Consider the following 20,875-nt stretch of genomic DNA (forward strand, 5'->3'; position numbering starts at 1 on the left):
TGTACAGACAAAACTCTTATTTTATATATATAGATTTTGTATATGCATTTGTTTTTAGCGCGACTTTTCAGATCAAGTCACTAGGAGCGCCACCGTCGAATTATCTCTCTTTTTAACAAGGCCAAATCCGTAAGTGTCGCGTTTTGGTAAGAGTTAGGGCCGTAGAAACTGATTGGGGTCTAGTCTGTAGTAAGAAAAGTTTCAGTTAAAATTAAACCGTCATAACATTCAAACATATTTTCAGGTATGAGATTATTATTATTGTTATTATATTATTATACGCAGGCTAATGTTAACGGATAAAATGTGATCTTTTATTCCTTGACCTAACGGATTTCGTTGGACCTCTTTTGAATCCTGTTATCCTGTTCGAGTTCTGTGACCGCGCGCGAAAACGTTATGTGTGAATGTGAAAGTGTTCGTAATATTTCAATCTGTCATTAACGGATAATTTATTTTAATATTTTATTTTATGTGTGACTGTGAACTTTTATTGAATATATACTTATACTAAATGTAAGTAACGCAATTATTTATGTGGTGCTTTACTTATTATTTGTTTGTGAATATGTTTTGTTCGTACCATATCCCTGGTCTCAAATGCTAGGCCTTGTTTTCTTCAAATTTGAATTTGATGAATCAAAGAAATGTAGCAAAATATAAGAATATCGAGCCTACACGGTGTTTAACTCTGTCTGATGTGTTTTGTAATAAGTTCAAATGATAGCCTGTGAGATGTTTTAAGAAAGGAGATATGGGGGGAAAAATTAAAGCTGTGGAAGGTTATAGGCCTATGTCACTTGACATAAATCAGACTACAATTAAAATAATAACGCCAGGGAGTTCTAGATCATTGTACATTCACATGTATTAAAAAATGAAACACTTCAAGAAAGAAAGTGTAGAAGCAAGCCTGTTTATAATAATGTGGTAGTTTTGTTCTTTGTCTTTGAAGCAATGTGTTTATATACAGGGTTGACGAACTGTCTTGTCACAACCTCAGTTTTCAGTGAAGTTGTATATTACATTTCATCCTCTAATTTAGATGATCCACACTTAGCTCGTTGATAGATCTTGGCCTAAAGGCTTTCAATCCAAGATCATTTTTTACATGTCTTCTCTTAACATTGTGGTTTCTACTATTCCAAGCCGGGCTTTCTGCAGCTACTTCATAGGTGATCAGAGCACAGGTTCCTCCAATGCTACACAATTGTGAGTATGGTCATCCTGTCTTCCGTTCGTCTTTATTTGATTCTGTCAGAAACAGCTTATGTTCCCAATGCAGTATTGTCCTTTTAGAATGGGCTGTGTGGAATGTCTCATCTCACATCCTCTATGTATGTGCCCAAACACTATACCATTCATCACTTGGGAAGGCCCTTGGCCGCGCAGGGAGAGATGAGATGACAGTGTCAGCCTTACTCATTACCTGACAGCAATGTTGCTGGCCCTCCATCCCTCATCACAGCCAACCGAAGATGCTTTTCTATTTGCACACTATGAAGGTCATGTGGTTTATTGAGGCACACACCAGGCCAAGGCCTTCCGAAATGGTGACTGTTGTAGCAGAAAGCTGCTCTTCTACACGGTGGAGCTCGTGTTGGGCATCTGAAATAGAGGATTAAATCTAGTACCAAACTTCGCAGAAAATTAAGGTGACAAGACATTTGGACCACCCTGTACGACGTGACATACTATAATAGTGATTTAAATGAATGAATGAAATAAATAAATAAAAATAATAATTAATTTTTGCTTGTCAATAAGTACAGGATTTTAGCTGTTCCATATATGGTCAATATGGAACAAGCTTTGTTTTCAAATAGGGGGCAACCCGTATCGAATATTGGGCATCTGGAAATCCTAGTCAGGAATGATCTGGACAGTAGCCTTTTATTCCTTTGAGTAATAACTGGTCTGTTATGAGGCAAGTTGAACTTTTATTTTGTTGTTTGGAGATGATGACAAATCTGTCAAGTGAGACTACTGCTGGGAAATAATCAGATGCTGCCAGGGAAAGGTCACAAAGCTCACAGGGACAAGGGGAGAACAATACCACAGCTTTTATGTGGATCACAGGGTGTAGCTATTACCTTGCATTCAGGAGATAGTGTGTTCGAAACCCACTGTAAGCAACCCTGAAGATGGGTTTCTGTGGTCTCCCATTTTCCCACCATGCAAATGACATGAAACAGGCCATGGTTGCTTTCTTCCCAGTTGTCCTATTCCATTGTTACCTTAAGACCTGTTCAAGTTGATGCGATGTAAAAAGGGAAAAAAAAAAACTGTAAGTTGGCTCACTTGAAAGACGAGACATGTTTGTAATGAACTCTGGAGTGTCACATTGTCATATTTTTATTTACAATGCCAAGGACATCCAATGAATTGATGTTGGCTTTGTTCGAATTTTTATTTTTTATTCTTTTGTCATAGAATATACAGGTATGTGTTGCATGATAGGTCACTAGCCCCATTTATTTGCATGCATTTGAAAGACACTGGTTTAATGCATCTGACTTCTTCCAAGGAAAAACTAGAGGATATGTCCTCAGCATAAATTTCATAATTACACAAGACACATTATTGAAATCTTACCTTTTATTACTGTGCATGTGCAAGGGAGAAGAGTGCACTTCCAATGACGTGGATCTACCAGCCCCTTGCTAGAAAATTATTTACCTTTATTGGAAAATACTGGAAATCATGCATTTTCAATGCCTCCAGCATTAACAGCCACTGCTATTGGCTGAAATTTACTAATAATGGCATCACTCCCAGAATTGAACACAGTTGGATATCAATTACCATCTATTGAACAATAAAAACTCCCAAACAATGTCTTTGCTGTTAGGCCAATGGTGTAACATATTATGTAAGTTTAATGCTGCTGTCCTTACCTATTATAGGATGGTGGTGTGGTAATTATTATTTTTTTTTTCCTGTTCGTCTTACGTCGCACCGACACAGATGGTTCTTATGGCGACGAAGTGGGAAGGAAGCGGCCTTGGCCTTAATTAAGGTATAGCCCCAGCATTTGCCTGGTGTGAAAATGGAAAACTACGGAAAACCATCTTCAGGGCTGCTGACAGTGGGGTTCGAACCCACTATCTCCTGGATGCAAGTGGATTTTGTTTTAAGAGGAAGTACAACTAGGCAACCAACCTCTATATAACACTAATCAGGGAGAAAAAGGAGAAGGGATCTGACACTTCAAAAAATGAAGAAATGGAGCAAAGGAAAATGAGGGCCAAGGAGGGTGTGAAAATTGAAAGACTCTAGGCCTAGCAGCCTAATACAGTCAGGGTCAGACAAGAACAAGAGTTGACTAAGGTAGGTCGGATAGAATAGATGAAAATGAGGAGCCTGGTACAAGTAAGTGGAAGCAATGCTAGGACTCGGCTAAGGGCCCCGTGTTTGCCAACCCACGCTCCTAAATTGAGAGCCCCTGAGGACACTTGTAGTCGCCTCTTACGGCAGGCAGGGGATACTGTGGGTGTTATTCTACCACCCCAACCCACAGGTGGAAGACAAGATAGAGACCAGTAAGCTGAAATGGTATGAACACATGAGAATGGAAGAGAATAGTTCCAAAGTGAGTATTTACTCTGGAGAAAATAATAGGAGGAAGACAACGGGGAAGGCTCAGAGAGAGGTGAAGGGATACAGTGAAGAAGTGTGTAGAGAAGAGAGGAGTAATAGTAGAAGAAATATTGGAGGAAGAAAATGAGTGGTAGAGAGAGAGAGAGATACATAAAACTGTGGAGGTCCTTAATTCACAAACCTGACCCAGAAGACTGGAAACAGAAATTGAAAAAGAATGTATGAAGATGTGGAGATTGTTATCCATTTTTGTGCTAGTTATTTAGTTCTGTCACTGTTTAGCCTGCCTGTCTGTTAATTTTTTGGTTTTTTTCTTACCAGATGGCAGAGAAGCTGGAACTCTCCTGGGTGACCTGAGTTTTCAATTCTTTTTTTTGTTGTTTACTTGTCATCTGAGATCTTTTACATGCCAGCACCACATGGCATGGAACAGCATGAAGACTTCTGTTCTTCAAATATGAGACTTTTCTCCTGGGTTTCAACTTATACTCGTGGAATCCAGGGGGCAACACGCTATGTCTGATCAACAGAAGAAGCTACTGCAGATTATGTTGAAAATAAAAATATCCTGGTTGAGTAGCTCAGACAGTAGAGCACTGGCCTTCTGAGTTTACATTTGCAGGTTTGATCACGCTTGGTGTTGGTAGCTTGACTAGCGTGTAAAGAGAACTGCTGGACAAAATTGCAACACTTCGACATCTGTGAAAACTGTATAGTTAGTGGGATGAAAAATTAAAATCGTTGTTATAGAATATTGGAAAGGCTCTGTTTACATTTAAATTCAAATGTATTTACCTCACAGTTACAGGCTGCACACACAGGTTATTGATATATTATGTGTGAAATATTTTATTGTGTACAGTTTGAGTAGATTTACTTCTTATTTTGTGGTGTTATTTTAATTTCATTTTAACATGTTTCAGCATCATGCCAGAGACGGTTGAAAATGGTCTCCACGAGGCGGACGAAGATGAGGATCGGGGAGAATCTGATGAGGAGGGTGGATTTCGCTTTGATGACATCTATATCCCTCCACCATATCGTCCTGCTTGTACGTTTGACAGTACTGGTCCTCGATTGATCGTTACCTCTATTGAGAATGAGAACTTCAAGAGCTATGCCGGCAGACAAGTTCTGGGACCTTTTCATAAGGTAATGCCTTTAAGTTCATTCCTTATGCTCGTTAGTAGTTATCATTCATTGATAGAAATTTCAATGTTCTCCCATTGCAAGACCTGATTTGCTTCCAGTTAGTTACTGAGTACTGTATGTGTGTATTTTTAAGAGCTCTCAAAGCTGTTGTGGTGGGGGAAGAGGAGACTCAGTTAACAGCATGCTTAAGGCAATGCTTCAAATTGTGGAACAAAATATCTCGCTGGAAAGACTTCACATATATCTACGTAGCAATGGAAACTAAGAAAAATAGTCATCAGGAAATAATTAAAGCAGTTTTTATTGTTATTTATTGTATTTATTGTGCCTTTGTAGGTGGCGAAGTTAGGGCTCTTTGCCCTCTCTTACACTTCACCGCTGTAGTGATACATCATTGAGAGCAGAGTTTGAGTACATAATATTGTATAGTAAATAATAACCTACACAAAAATACATTACACTTTTCTAACTCACATTCATTCGATCTTCCAGTCATACAAGTTAGCTGCATTCAGCTGGTAGTCTCAGCAAGCAGTCTTAAATTTAAATACAGTAAAACCTCGTTAATTCGAAGTCGTTGGGACTAAAAAATCGGACTTCGAATTACGTGATTTCGAATTAACCGCCAATCCGCAATTCAGAAGTACCAACCCTTGCCGCGTTATAAAATATTCTAAGGCCCGTTACTGCATGCATTTAACCTTGATTCACAGTTTATACCTTTCAAATGCCATGAAAAAAGAACTATTTTCAAAATGTATCCAAGAAGGTGCATTTACAGTATTCAAATAATCCACTCGGATATCTCACTGGTAAACATAACCTCACGCAATGAAAGAAAGAAAAAAAAAAAAAGCACGATTCAAAGACGAGGAGAAATCTATGCTCGCTCCCATGTGCAAGTGCTTTATTGATTGGATTACTATACTGTATGCATTTTAGATGCCTTGTATTTACACAGAAAGTACTCGATGCCCTTAAAATCGAACTTTCCTATGACTCTATCCTTGTACGATTTCCCGCCGTGGCACTTCTCTCGTGCTTCAGAAATGTAAACACTTGCCGCGTCACGAAGTATTCTAAGACCCACTAATACATGCAATCACCTCGATTCACAGTTTAAACCTTTCTAATGCCATAGAAAAAAACTATTTCCGAAATGTATCCAACAAGGCGCATTTACAATGTTCAAATAATGCACTTGGATAAATCGCTGACAAACATAACCTCACGCAACGAAAGAAAAAAAGTCGCACAATTCAAAGACGATGATAAATTATGCCGGTTCCCCTGTGCAAATGCATTATTTTTTGGATTTCTTTACTGTTTGCATTTTTATTATACATGCTTTGTACTGGCATGGAAAGTGCCCGACGTTCTTAAAACATCGTGGCTTATCGAAGTTTCCTATGACGAGGGGATAAAGTATATCGCTTCCATGTGCATTGCAATGTACTACTTATGACCCCCATCCCTCACACTACGATTTCCCGGCTGGCAATTTCTCCTTTAAAACCATAAGACTGTTTGGGCTTGCATTAAAATAAAACAATGCAGTTTCACCGGCAATGTCAATGTTGTTCGGTGCCTACGAATTTATTATATTTGCCACGTTTTTTCGTCAACTGTCGGCATCGCCAGTGTTCGCGGATTCTGTTTTCCCGCACACTGCATGTTGCGTGATATTACGGCGTTCCTTAAAAGGTTGAACACAAAAGAATTCCAATTTCATTCAACTTAGCAATCATGAAGCGCACTGTAGACCCACCGAAGTGAGTGTAAGTGCAGAAAGCTACCCCTCCACGTTCCGGAACGCGTGTTCTATTATGACGCGGAGCGGATACATTTCTAGTTGAAATTACTCTGTAACATACTATTGTTTTAAAATGTAAAGGCAGTTTCGAATTAAAAGTCTGAATTTCGGTAATGGGGCCGACATTGTACTTCGAATTACAAATTATCCATATTTCGAATTAAACAATTGAAATAACATGCAAAACTGTATCTCATGTTTCCGGGAACGAGAGCTTCTTCGAATTAGGTGGGATTTTGAATTAACCGATTTCGAATTATTGAGGTTCTACTGTAATGAGGTGGAAATTCTGACACTGACAGGCAGGGAATTCCAAAGTCTAGAACCTACCACAACAAAGGAATTGTTGTACATAGAGGATCGGTGAACAGGAATAGAAAGAGAGGAACCAGAGCGGGTATTACTGCTGTGGAAGGAGGACAAATACTTAAGCTGCAATGAAATGTATAGTGGTCTGTTTTTAGAGAGCAGTCTGTCAGTATGTGATATGTTCGTCGTTTGTCAGGTTTCAGCCATGAAATTGTGATAGTATGGGGTGACATGTGTATCATAACTCAGACTGTATATAAATCTAAGGCAACAATTAAGCGCTCGTTGAAGTTTCAAAGTCTGCTCTTTTGTTTCGCCTACCAGAATGACGTCACAGTAGTCGAGGACGGGAAGCACTAGCGTTTGTATGAGTTTGACTCTCACATTACAAGGTTAAATTTCGCTGTTTTAACCAAATGAAGTATTGAAAATATTTTTTACACACATTCTTAATATATTCAGACCAATTTAAAGTTTCGTTCATTGTCACTCCAAGATTTTTCACAGTTCGGCTGAATGGAATAACCCTACCATTCAGTATAACTGGAGGAATAGTTTCGTATCTTGGCGTGGCCAACAATTTTTGAGAGCCAATAATGATTGCTTGTGTCTTGGAGGGGTTAAGAAGGAGGGAAGTTTTCAAGGAGTAAGCATTAGGTTGCTGAAGGTCAGCATTGATGCCTGTTAATGGCATGAGGCAAATCGGAGGTCTTACAGTGACAGTAAATTTGTAAGTCGTCCGCATAAAGATGGTAGCTCCAATTCTTTAAATTAGATGAAATGTCGTTTCTGTACAGGATAAAGAGCAATGGGACTAAAACACTACCCTGCGGCATTCCTTCCTGGTTAGCCAGTGAGAGGTTTGATCAAGGGTTATAATTCGTTGCGCGCGATTTTTGAGGTACGATGAAAAGAAATTAATAGTTTGTTGATCGAAGTAGTAAGATTGCATCTTGTTTAATAGAGTCTGGATGTTTATAGTGTCAAATGTGCTACTGAAATCAAGGAGAGTAAGTATTGTCACTAGTCTTTGGTCTATTGCGTGCCGTATGTCATCAGTCACTTTGAGCAGGGCAGTTGCTGTGCTGTGTCCCGTCTTGAAGCCAGATTGCAATGGGTCTAGGAGAGAATGGTTGTTTAAGTATTCGAATACCTGCTCATGAACCAGACACTCGAGTGCTTTGGAAATCACTGGTAAGATAGAAATTAGCCTGTAGTCGGATGGTAGGGAGGGGTTAGGTTTCTTAGGCACAGGGATAACATTAGCTAGTTTCCAGAGTGAAGGAAAGGTTCCGTTTTTAACGCAGTAGTTGAAAATATGGGTAATAATTGGTAAAACAGCACCAATAATGTGGTGTAATAAGAAAGTTATAGGGATATCATCCACTCCTCTGGCTTTTGATTTGATAGAATGTAATACTTTTTTAATTTATTAGCAGTAACAGGGTGGAATGTAAAATGTTGTTGGTCAGGTAAAGGGTTCATAACGGAGTTGGGTACTGAGTTTGGGGAATTTAATACATTAGGGGGTGTTCTTTCTTCAGTAAAAACACTCAAGTGGTATATCTGGTACATAGGGTTGTTGCCGAGGTTTCCCTATGCCTAAGGAACGAAGCGTGTTCCAAGCACTGCTAGCATTCATGTTTGCAGTCATGTTTTGCAAGTAAGTAAATTTACGGTTTCTAACGAACTGTTTAACTCTATTTCTAAGGACCCAACAATTTTCGAAGTCACTTTGGTCACGAGTTCATTTAAAGTGTTGGTAAAGTGCATCGCGGTGGGCATCATGTTTTTAATTTCATTATTTAGCCAGGGACAAGATGGGCGAGTAACTTTTATCTGATATAGATGTTGATTCCCATAGGGAATCTGAAATATTTGTTCCGAATGAGTAAATTTATAATATAATATAATAATATATAACATCTGTATCGTCTGATGGCCAAGCAGGCATCAGTTTTTGGTAGTGAGACAAAGTCTCCCATAGTGCATTGGCACAGCTGGTGGTTTCAATTAGCCTAAGCAGTGGCCTCCACGGTATGCACTAGCCATGCGTCTTGGTAGGTGTGCTAGGTACCAACTGATGAGCCCAGCCTAGCACACGGGGGCGAAACGCTGGCAACCAGGAATGAGTTAGCTGGAAAATTTAAAATGTCCAATACGGACCATTTATATTGGTATTATAACTTTTATCTGTCGCTTAGGGGCATGTATAGAGTGATTACAAGGGAGTTAAACTTGTCTACTTTCGCATCTATATCGTCCAATAGGAATATGTCATTCCAGGGTAGATTGTAAGCGTCGTGTCTTAACTCGTCCATATCCATGCCTTTTGTGTTTCTGGAAATAACATACTTAAGTTTATATTTTGGCATTCGGAGGGAGTATGATAGGTAGATAAGGTCACGAGTGGAGATGGTTGGGACTGGAATCTGGCCGTGAGTTATAACTTTGGGTTATTTGTCACAATGTGGTCAATGAGAGTGTGTGTTTCGTAGTTTTCTGTGTAAGTGTGATTAGTAGGCTCTAAACGGAGAATGGTCATACCACAGGAATTAAACATGTCAATAAATTTAGTTTCTTGCGTTTTAGTAAGTAGGTTAATGTTGAAGTCACCTATGGCAATAATATGCTCGTAACTAGGCAGTAGGTCAAGTAAGCGAAATTCGAATTCAGTCATATTCGTTATTTTGGGCGGCTTGTATACAATAACTATAAGGAGTTCCTGTTGGTTAATAATGACTTCAACAAACATGAATTCTGGCCCTAGCTGTGCATTGTTAGATGATACACGTATCACCCGGCTTTTTAAGTCGTTCGCTAACATCTGTATGACTGTCATTTGAGGCCACATCATCTTCAGGATCAGAGGCAACATTCATGTTGACAATCATGTCATTAACTGCTGCTCCATGATGGGTATTTATCGAAATGAGATGCACTGAAACTCTGTTGATGCAGACTCGCCCCCTCCCCTAATTCACAGCAGCAAGCTTGGCGTTTGATTTGCTTCTTCCTCTTCTTCGGAGATAATGTTTATCAGTTGGCATTGTTGTGTTTTACCTGTCACGGTTTCCCTTAGGTGAAATGGAGCCATTTTGTTTGGTCGCTGAATACAGTACATCCTCGTTCATTCAAAGTCGTTGGGATGCTAAAATCGGACTTCGATTTATGTGATTTTGAAGTAACCGCCACCAACTTGAAATTCAGAAATGCCAACCCTTGCTGCATCACAAAATATTCTAAGATCCTTTAATACATGCACTCACCTTGATTTACAATGAAACCTTCCAAATGCCAGGGGAAAAAATTATATTTCCGAAATGTATCCAACAAGGTACATTTATTCAAATAATGCTCTTTTATAATGCCATACACTGTCAGACGTTTAGACCTGGAAGATAAACTATTGATGCCATATTTACAGCTAGACAAGTAGTAGAAAGGAAATGGGAATTTGGGAAAGACATCGCAGTTGCATTCATAGATATACAAAAGGCTTATGACACGGTTAGAAGAGAAGAGACATGGCAAGAGCTGAATAGAATGGAATTGTCAAGAGAAATGCAATTCAGAATTAGAAACGTGTATAACAAATGTCTGAACTGTTATAATAGATGGCAAAAAATCAGAATGGTTTAGAACAGACAGAGTAGTTCGACAAGAAAGTGTACTTTCACCAGTGCTCTTTAATATCGTGATGGACAACATTATGAGGAAACTTCACCAAGGGTCAACAGCAAATGATGTGAAAGTCATAGCATATGCAGATGTTGTAATGATATGGTAAGAAAATGAACGAAAGTTGGAAAAACAACTAAATACCTGCCAGAGGGCAATTGAGAAGCAGCATGGAAATAAATTTATAAAAAAGTGAGGTAATGAAAATCAGTAGAGAAAACAAAAAAAATGAAGTAGATGCTTTTAAATACCTGGAAAGTAAGCTAACTGGGAAAGGAAACATCAAGGAAGAAATTTTGGAGATGATAGGAAATTTCTCAAAATTTTATTACTGTGTATCAGACAAAATTAGAAATTGGAAAGTACCTACCAAAGCAAAAAACATGGTATATAAATCGTATTATTTGCCAGTATTGACCTATGGATTTACAATCAGAATCAGAATGTTGGGCTTGGACAAAAAAAAAAAAAAAAAAAAAAAATTGAGTAGATTACAAGCGACAGATGCGCTTTCTGCGAGGGATCTTGGGTAAAACAAGAAGGGTCAGGATAAGAAATGAAACCATACGAAACACGCTACAGATAAACCCTCTAAAAGAAACTATGGAGAGAAATAGGCTGAAATGGTTTGGCCACATCAAAAGAATGGGACAAGAAGAGCTCTGGAATGGACAGAATCTGGAAGAAGACCAATTGGAAGACCACGAACAAGATGGAGGGATCAGGTGGAGGATGACATAAATTGGAGAGGACTACAGTGGCAGACAGTGATGAACAATAAAATGTGAGGAAAAAAGAGAAGATTGGAAGAGGCTCTGTGAATGACCTGCATAAGCAGAAGCGTATCAGGCAGAAGAAGACTCAAACGTAACCTCACACCCGGGAAAAACGAAACACGATTCAAAGACAAAGAGTAATCTTGGCCTACTATACACAGACGACGCAATACAAGCACAATATAAAGCCCTTGCGCAGGGGAGCCAACAAGACTGCCGTTCTTGATTATCGACGAAGTAATAGTGCTCCAGGCAACTGTCACACTCCGCATTGCATCTGCGTTCCACTTGCGTATTTCTCCTGCCGGAATATTTCTAGCGGCTTCATGGAGAAAGTAACGCACAAGTCGCTTTCTGTAGCCACATTTTAAAGATGAAATTATACCTTGATCTAGGGACTGCAAGTAGCTCGTAGTGTTGCCCGGCAGAAAAAAGAAGATGCACATGTTTTAAAATTATGTTTGTGCACAGCGCACTGATCCAGCAACACAAGTATTTTTCTGTCCTGGCATGTCATTTTGTGCTCAAGGCATACCAGCCACTCCTCAAAAATTTTGCCTGTCATCCAAGAATTTTTAGATGCCTTGCATTTGCACGGAAAGTACCCGGCGCCCTTAAAATATCGTGGCTTATCGAACTTTCCTATGACGGGAAGAAGTCTCTCGCTTCCGTGTGCATTGCAACACAGTGCAATGACTCCCCTTGTACGATTTCCCGGCTGGCACTTTCCTCCTATAAAACCATAAGTCCGTTTGAACTTGGCATAAAAAAAACCAATGCAGTTTCATCAGCATTCACAATATTCGGTGCGTACAAATTGATTATATGAGCCATGCTTTTTCGCCAACTCTCGGCATCGCCGGCGTTTGCGGATTCTGCTTCTCCGCACACTGCCTGCTAAATGATATTATGGTGTTCCTTAAGACGCTGAATAGAAAAGAAGATTTTACTTGAACTTAGCAAATATGAAGCACGCTGTAGACACACCGAAGTGAGCGAAAACACTGAAATCTACTCCAGCACGTTCCAGAAGACGCGTTCTATCATGACGCGGATAAATTTTGAATTTAAATTACTCTGAAAAAACGATTTTTTAAATATAAAGGCAGTTTGAATTAAAAGTCTGAATTTTGGTAAAGGGACCGACATTATACTTCGAATTACGAATTATCCATATTTCGAATTAAACACATTAAATAACATGCGATACTGTACCTTATATTTCTGGGAACGAGAGCTTCTTCAAATTAGGTGGGATTTTAAATTAACCAATTTTGAATTATCGAGGTTCTACTGTAATTGGAAAGGGAAACCTTCAGATTCCTCAAAAATGATATCAAAATAAATACACTTTTAACCTGAAACAGTTGTTTCATAGGTTAATTACGAATGAATAATAGTGCAAAGAATGCGTAGGGTGCTTGGTATCTAAGAAATGCATAGCGTAATGTTGCTAACCATTGGAAAAATTAACATACATACATTATCATTATAGACTGTTATGCCTTTCAGCGTTCAGTCTGCAAGCCTCTGTGAATTTACTAAACGTTGCCACAATCCTCTATTTGCAACTGGTGCTGTGGCCTCATTTAGTTCTATACCTCTTATCTTTAAATCGTTAGAAACTGAGTCTGACCGTCGTTGTCTTGGTCTCTCTCTACTTCTCTTACCCTCCATAACAGAGTCCATTATTCTCCTAGGTAACCTATCCTCCTCCATTCGCCTCACATGACCCCACCACCGAAGCTGGTTTATGCGTACAGCTTCGAGTTAATTCCTAAATTAGCCTATATTGCCTCATTCTGAGTACCCTCCTGCCATTGTTCCCACCTGTTTGTACCAGCAATCATTCTCGCTACTTTCAAGTCTGTTACTTCTAACTTATGAATCGGATATCCTGAGTCCACCCAGCTTTCACTCCCCTAAAGCAAACTTGGTCTGAAAACGGACCGATGTAAGGAGAGTTTCGTCTGGGAGCTGACTTCCTTCTTACAGAATACCGTTGATCGCAACTGCGAGCTCACTGCATTAGCATTACTACACCTTGATTCAATCTCACTTACTGTATATTACCATCCTGGGAGAACACACAACCTAAATACCTGAAATTATCTACCTGTTCTAGCTTTGTATCACCAATCTGACATTCAATTCTGTTGAATTTCTTACCTACTGACATCAGTTTAGTGTTCGAAAGGCTAATTTTCATACCATACTCATTGCACCTATTTTCAAGTTCCAAGATATTTGACTGCAGGCTTTCGGCACAATCTGCCATTAAGACCAAGTCGTCAGCATAGGCTAGACTGCTTACTACATTTCCACCTAACTGAATTACTCCATGCCATTTCATACCTTTCAGCAGATGATCCATGTAAACTACAAACAGCAAAGGTGAAAGATTACAGCATTGTCTAACCCCTGTAAGTACCCTGAACCAAGAACTCATTCTACTATCAATTCTCACTGAAGCCCAATTGTCAAAATAAATGCCTTTGATTGATTTTAATAATCTACCTTTAATTCCATAGTCCTCCAGTATGGCGAACGTCTTTTCCCTCGGTACCCTGTCGTATGCTTTCTCTAGATCTACGAAACATAAAAACAACTACCTATTCCTCTCGTATCATTTTTCAGTTACATGGCGCATACTGAAAATCTGATTCTGACAGCCCCTTTATGGTCTGAAATCACACTGGTTTTCTTCCAACTTCCTCTCAACTACTGATCGCACCCTCCCTTCCAAGATGCCAGTGAAGACTTTGGCTGGTGTACTAATCAATGAGATACCTCGATAGTTGTTGCAACCCTTCCTGTTCCCTTGCTTATAGATAGGTGCAATTACTGCTTTTGTCCAATCCAACGGTACCTTACCAATACTCCATGCTAATCTTGCTACTCTATGAAGCCATTTCGTCCCTGCCTTCCCACTATACTTCACCATTTCAGGTCTACTTTCATCTATTCCAACTGCTTTATGACAATGAAGTTTATTTACCATCCTTTCCACTTCCTCAAGCGTAATTTCACCATCATTTTCCTCCTCCCCATGAGCTTGGCTGTTCGCAACACCACTAGGAAGATTTGCTTTTACGTTGAGAAAATGTTCGAAATATTCCCTCCACCTCTCCAGTGATTTCCTGGGATCTATTATCAGTTCACCCGAATTACTCAAAATACTGTTCATTTCCTTTTTCCCCTCCTTTCCTAAGATTCTTTATTACTGTCCAGAAAGGTTTCCCTGCTGCTTGACCTAGCCTTTCCAGGTTATTACCAAATTCTTCCCACGACTTCTTTTTGGATTCAACAATTATTTGTTTCGCTCTGTTTCTTTCATCTACATTCAACTCCCTATCCGCCTTGGCCCTTGTTTGGAGCCATTTCTTATAAGCCTTCTTTTTACGTTTACAAGCTGCTCTCACTTCATCATTCCACCAAGATGTTCGCCTTTTCCCATCTTTACACACAGTTGTTCCAAGGCATTCCCTGGCTGTTTCTACTACAGCATCCCTGTATGCCACCCATTCACTTTCTATATCCTGAACCTGCTTAGTGTCTACTGTTCGAAACTTCTCACTAATCATATCCATGTACTTCCGTCTAATTTCCGCGTCCTGGAGATTTTCTACCCTTATTCGTTTGCAGACAGATTTCACTTTCTCTGTCCTAGGCGTATAGATACTTAGTTCACTACAGATCAGATAGTGGTCTGTATCATCGAAAAATCCCCAGAAAACTTGTACATTTCTAACAGAATTCGAAGTCGGTTAAGATATAGTCTATTGTGGATCTGGTACCCCTAGCCTCCCATGTGTAGCAGTGCCTTATGCTTAAAATATGTATTTGTAACTGCTAAACCCATACTTGCACAGAAGTCCAGCAAACGCTTCCCATTTCCATTAGCTTCCATATCTTTCCCACATTTACCATTCACCCTTTCATATCCTTCAGTTCTATTTCCAACTCTTGCATTGAACTGAACTGTCGTATGGCTTTTAGTGCCGGGATATCCCAGAACGAGTTCGGCTTGCCAGGTGCAGGTCTTTCTATTTGACTGCCGTAGGCAACCTGCGCGTCATGATGAGGATGAAATGAGGATGAAGACAACACATTCACCCAGCCCCTGTGCCATTGGAATTAACCAATGAAGGTTAAAATCCCTGACCCAGCCGGGAATCGAACCCGGGACCGTCTGAACCGAAGGCCAGTGTGCTGACCGTTCAGCCAACGAGTCGGACACTCTTGCATTGAAATCGCCCATTAGCACTATTCGATCCTTGCTGTTGACCCTGACCACAATGTCACTCAATGCTTCATAAAACTTGTCAACTTCATCCTCGTCTGCACTCTCACATGGTGAATACACTGAGACAATTCTTGTCCTAATTCCTCCAATTGTCAAATCTGCCCACATCATTCGCTCATTTACGTGCCTAACAGAAACTATGTTGCGTGCAATGGTGTTCCTGACAAAACAGCCCTACCCCATACTCTGCCCTTCCTTTCTAACACCCGTCAAGTACACTTTATAATGTCCGATCTCTTCCTCGTTATCTCCCCTTACCCGAATATCACTTACTCCTAGCACATCCGGATGCATCCTCTTTGCTGACTCTCTACCTTCTTTCTTCCATAAGCCCCATTAATGTTGATGACTCCCCATCGAATTCCATTTCGTTCGTCAAGTTGTTTCCAAGGAGTTCCCTCGCCTATCAAATTGGAGTGGGACTCCGTTACTTCCATAGGTCCAAGGCTTGCTTTAAATATTCTGAGCTTGGTAAATTCATGAAGCAGGGTGCTACCCTACTTACACATAGTCCAAGTGAGGATGTCTCCTCTAACGGGTTATGGACCACCGGTGAATTGTGTAGTCCTGGCCGCCTGAGCACAAGGAGGGCCATGACTCAGAATATGTCATAAACCATGAAAATAAATGCAAATAAATGAAAATTAATGGAAAAAACCTTGTTCTGATTAATTTGCTCAGTACTATATGTGGCTCTTGAATTTTAATTTTCTATCGAGTCTAACGCGTGTCTCGCTGGTCGTAGCCACAGAGATGGGCTTGTAAAGTAGGTTATTTATTTATTTACATGTCCAGGATATCAGTTTTACATACAACGGTAATCCCAAAAATAAGGTCTCCTATTTTTTTTATAAATACAGAACTCTGTTCGTTTGGCTGTTGGTCACAATATTGTGAAGAGTGTTTCCGCGCTTGCATATAAACATGCATATGCTGCACTGAGGCACTGTCTTGGCCTGGCAGCCGTTGAGAATGGAGCTCTCGTTGGATGTTAACTGCGAAGTGCGCGCAGTTATTCAGTTTTTGAACGCAACAGGTACTGAACCAATTGAAATCCATCGCCAATTGACAGAAGTGTATGGTGAGTCGTGCATGGATGTCAAAAATGTTCGTAAGTTTTGTTGAGAGTTTGCAGCCGGTTGGACTGAAATTCACGACTAACAAAGGAGCGGAAGACCGTCAATTTCCGCCAAGACATTCATGAAGGTTGAGCAAATCATGCGTGAAGATCGGCGGATCTCCCTGGATGATCTCTGCACTGTGGTTCCTGAGGTTTCCTGAAGTGCCGCTCACAGAATTTTAACGGAAAAGTTGAAATACCGGGAGGTGTGAGCAAGATGGGTGCCACACATGCTGACTGAAGACCACATGCGGCAACGAGTTTATTCTTCTTGTGCATTTCTTCAACGCTTTGCAGCCGAACAGGACAACTTTTTGGACTCAATTGTCATGGGTGACGAAACCTGGGCGTTCCACTTTGCACCTGAGACTAAGCAACAGTCACACCAATGGTGGCATTCCTCTTCGCCAAAGGCGCTGAAATTCAAGCAAACACAGTCTGGCGGTAAGTTCATGACAGCTGTGTTTTGGATCGAAAAGGGGTATTGTAGGTTGACTTTGTGCCTGCTGGGACCAAAATTAACGCTGAACGGTACTGTGAGACCCTGAAAAAACTCAGACGGGCAATTAAGAACCAGAGAGGAGGAATGTTGAGCAAGGGCGTAAACATTCTCCATGACAACGCTTGGCAAACCGTTGCTCTCCTGCAACAGTTTCAGTGGATCATAATCACCCACCCACCGTATAGTCCCGACTTGGTGCCCAGTTATTATAACTTGTTCCCTTGGTTGAAAGAACATTTGGCTAGGAGACGATTCAGCACTGACGACGAGGTGAAAGATGAGGTTCACATGAACAGCGGCAAGCTGGTGTGACATGGGTATTTAAAAACTGTCACCGCTTCTACAAAAATGCATAGACCGAAATGATTATGTAGAAAAATAGCTAAATGTTCAAGCTTTAAAATGATAACCATTAAACAGGTCTATGTATATATAAAAGACCTTATTTTCGGGTTTACCTTCGTAATTAAATACAGAAGTCTACGTTACTAGATGGAATGTGAGGATCAAAATTCAGCAGACTTGATGGCCTTATCATTAGCAGAAATAAGATCGTTCATGTTGCAATTTTCAGGCAGGTTTCTGCAGATAAACAGATGTGGGCCCTGTAAATCACCATACTTTCAATGCTCTTGTTCAGTGATGTATCCCCATTTCTTCAGATTCTCCTTGCATCGGGGCACTCCAGTTCTTCCATGTAGCATACGGTAAATGATAGCCCGCCGCAGGTATCTCCTTAACGTTTTCCCAGTGCTCTTCAGGGAATGAATCTCGCCGTGGTTGGAGTGGACGTTGACACCATTGACTGCAAGAAGCTCTTTCTTAATCTTAGCCTTGGAAGCTGTTGTTTTTATCTGTACGGGGGATGTCTCTGATCAGATTCTTGCTTCTTCTCAGTTTCCGCAGCCGTTCTACTCCGAATATCTGGTGGTGCTATTTCCGTGATTTGATATGTTTTACGGATAGAAGTTGGCCTCAGACATCCTGTCATGATGCATCCAAGGCTTATTCAGAGCTACATCAATCTAACGTGCTGAGTTCCACCAAACTGTTGCAGAGTATTCTGCTGCAGGGAAGCACAATGCCAATGCAGATGTTGGAGTACATTTGGCTCTGCACCCCAGATGGTGCCAGTTAGTTTACGAATGATGTTATTTCTAGCAGATACTTTCAGCTTCATCTCTTTGCAGTGAGTTTTGAACTTGATGGAGTGATCCAACTTTACTCCTAGATATTTTGAAGCATCACAGGGACAATTAAAAATAGGAGAGGATTTCCACCAATCAATACTTATTTATTGTATATATTAAATTACAGGACCGGTTTCGACCTCATATTCAAGGTCATCTTCAGCTGAACCATACATACATATTTATATAATGAAGCTTTGATTAAGATTGTGGTGTTGAAGGAATGCCATATGATGATGATGTACATTTAGTTACATACAAATGGGGCACGTCTTAGCGTGAACTGGCGTATATGTCATTCTGTACAATATTGCAACTGTATGTCTAAAATGTTGAAGGTCTTAAAACTAGTGTATAAAACACGTCTTTTCCTAAACTAACTTATATATATGTACAAGATAAAAACAATATATAAAAACACTTCATGCATATGAACATTCGTTCTTGCTTGGTGGTCAATAAATCGACTAACTTCCGTATTTAAGTCTTATTCACAGTTGTGCACTTCAGCTGCTATTCTTAGAGTTTGTAAAATTGCATGGATAAAAGTTTTGTCTTCCTGTGCGTATGTGAGATAAAACACTTTCAATTTAAAATAGGTGGCAAATGTATGGATGAAATTCAAGTAAAATATGTTCAGCTCTGCTGTGTGTGTTGCCCTTTTATTAGAACCAATTCATGTTGTCTTTTTGGCGTCCGTAAATGAGGATGATATTGGTTTCAAAGTAGTGGCTCCTTTCCCATTTGTAGCTGTGCAATGATGTTATGTTTATCTGTGGAAGATAAGATTGAGTTATAAGTGATATTGTGTGGAGGAATGTCTAAGGGTTATGTGTGTGAATTGGAATATGTACTTACTGTTGTTGGTGTAGCTGAGTTGTGTTTGACGTGCGAGCTTGTAATGTACTACTTCGTGTTCTTCTTGGGCTTATACTAGCTGCTGTGAGGGGAAGGGAAGGAGGGGTAGGGAGAGTTGTTGTTGTGGGGGTAGGGATGGAGTTGGGTGTGTTGTTTGGTGTTTTTCTGTTGCTTGTTGCGTTCTGTTTATCGATTAACTTAAGGTAAGGGTTTTTTAGGGCGGGGATAACTGTATTGAAGATGATGTTAGTTTTTTCTGTGATTTCATTTATGTTGTAATTTGGATTGGTATACTGATCTAAAGTGATGTAAAATTCTTCTGTTATGTTGAGCAGGGGGCCTTTGGGGTTTATGTTTAGGATTTGCATATCGTTATCGATGTTTGTGAAACTGTGTTTATAGTCTGCGACATGTTGTCCTATTGAGGAAAAATGATTGTGTTTCACTGCGTTTATGTGTTCGTTATATCGGGTTAGGAAGTTTCTACCGGTACGTCCGATATAGCTGGTCTCGCAGTTATTACATTTGATGCGGTATACCCCTGAGTGGTTGTATTTGTTGTTGCTGTTGATTGTCCTGACATTGTGTATGATGTTGGTACTATTGTGTGTAGTTCTGAATGCTATTCTTAGGTTATGTTTTTTTAAAATATTAGTTATGGGGTATATGTGTACATTATTGAAAGTGAATAGTGCATAGTCTTTCTTGGGTTCGTTTGCTTTTGTTAGTTTGGTTTTGGGTTGGGATTTTATTTTATGAATGATTTTGTTAACCATGTCTTTCTTGAATCCATTGTTTTTAGCTATGTCATGAATTAATTGTAATTCTTTGTTTAGATCTTCTTTTGTTAACGGTATATTGAATGCTCTGTGTATCATGCTATAGTAGGCTGCTCTTTTGTGTATGTTGGGGTGAACGGAATCCATTTTAATTGTATTTGAGGTATGCGTGGGTTTTCTGTATATTCTGTAAGAAAGGTGGTCATCATGTCTAGTTGTCGTTATGTCCAGGTAGTTCAGTTTGTGATTGTTTTCGGATTCCATGGTAAATTTTATATGGGAATCTATTGTATTGAGTTTATCTAATATATCAGCTTCATTTGTGGACCTATTGTGCAATTGTCAATACGGAAATGAAAATTATAGATTACGGCATCACAGGGAGACAGTTATTTTCCCCACTATGTTTAACTTCCTTCTGGCTTCCCTATGTCTCGGATGAAATGCACAAACCTGCGTCTTTTCCGGATTGGACTTCAATTCGTTATTATAATATTTGGCCATGTGTCAGTAGAGGCGGTTAATATGGCTGCATTTTTCTGGATTGAGTTTGTTTTCAAGAAAGCGCCAGTTCAAGAGGACTGAACAAGGACTGATGAAAAGCTGCCTCTGCTGGATTCCTGATCATTCTAAATATCTTGCACTCGTTAGCAAAGAGTAGTGTATTTACTGTTCTGTTGTGTTTAGACTGCAGATCATCCCAAAACGAGGAAAGTAGCAAAGGGCAAAAAGCACTGCCTTGTGAGACACTGGGGGGGTGACTGGTAACTGTGTGGATGATGTTAGAGA

General features: G+C 39.9%; 1 protein-coding gene across 1 annotated transcript in view; it reads left to right on the plus strand.

The window, feature by feature from the left end:
- The first annotated feature begins 404 nt into the window (after positions 1 to 404).
- glu (structural maintenance of chromosomes 4-like protein gluon) overlaps positions 405 to 20,875 on the plus strand; it is a 185,020-nt gene continuing 164,549 nt past the window's right edge. The window contains exons 1-2 of the mRNA XM_067159498.2: positions 405 to 516; positions 4,524 to 4,752. Of these exons, the coding sequence (XP_067015599.2) occupies positions 4,528 to 4,752 (225 nt within the window). The 5' untranslated portion in view covers positions 405 to 516; positions 4,524 to 4,527. The remainder of the gene's footprint in view (positions 517 to 4,523; positions 4,753 to 20,875) is intronic.

The sequence above is a fragment of the Anabrus simplex genome, chromosome X (assembly GCF_040414725.1).
Source record: "Anabrus simplex isolate iqAnaSimp1 chromosome X, ASM4041472v1, whole genome shotgun sequence".
In the NCBI taxonomy this organism is placed as follows: domain Eukaryota; kingdom Metazoa; phylum Arthropoda; class Insecta; order Orthoptera; family Tettigoniidae; genus Anabrus; species Anabrus simplex.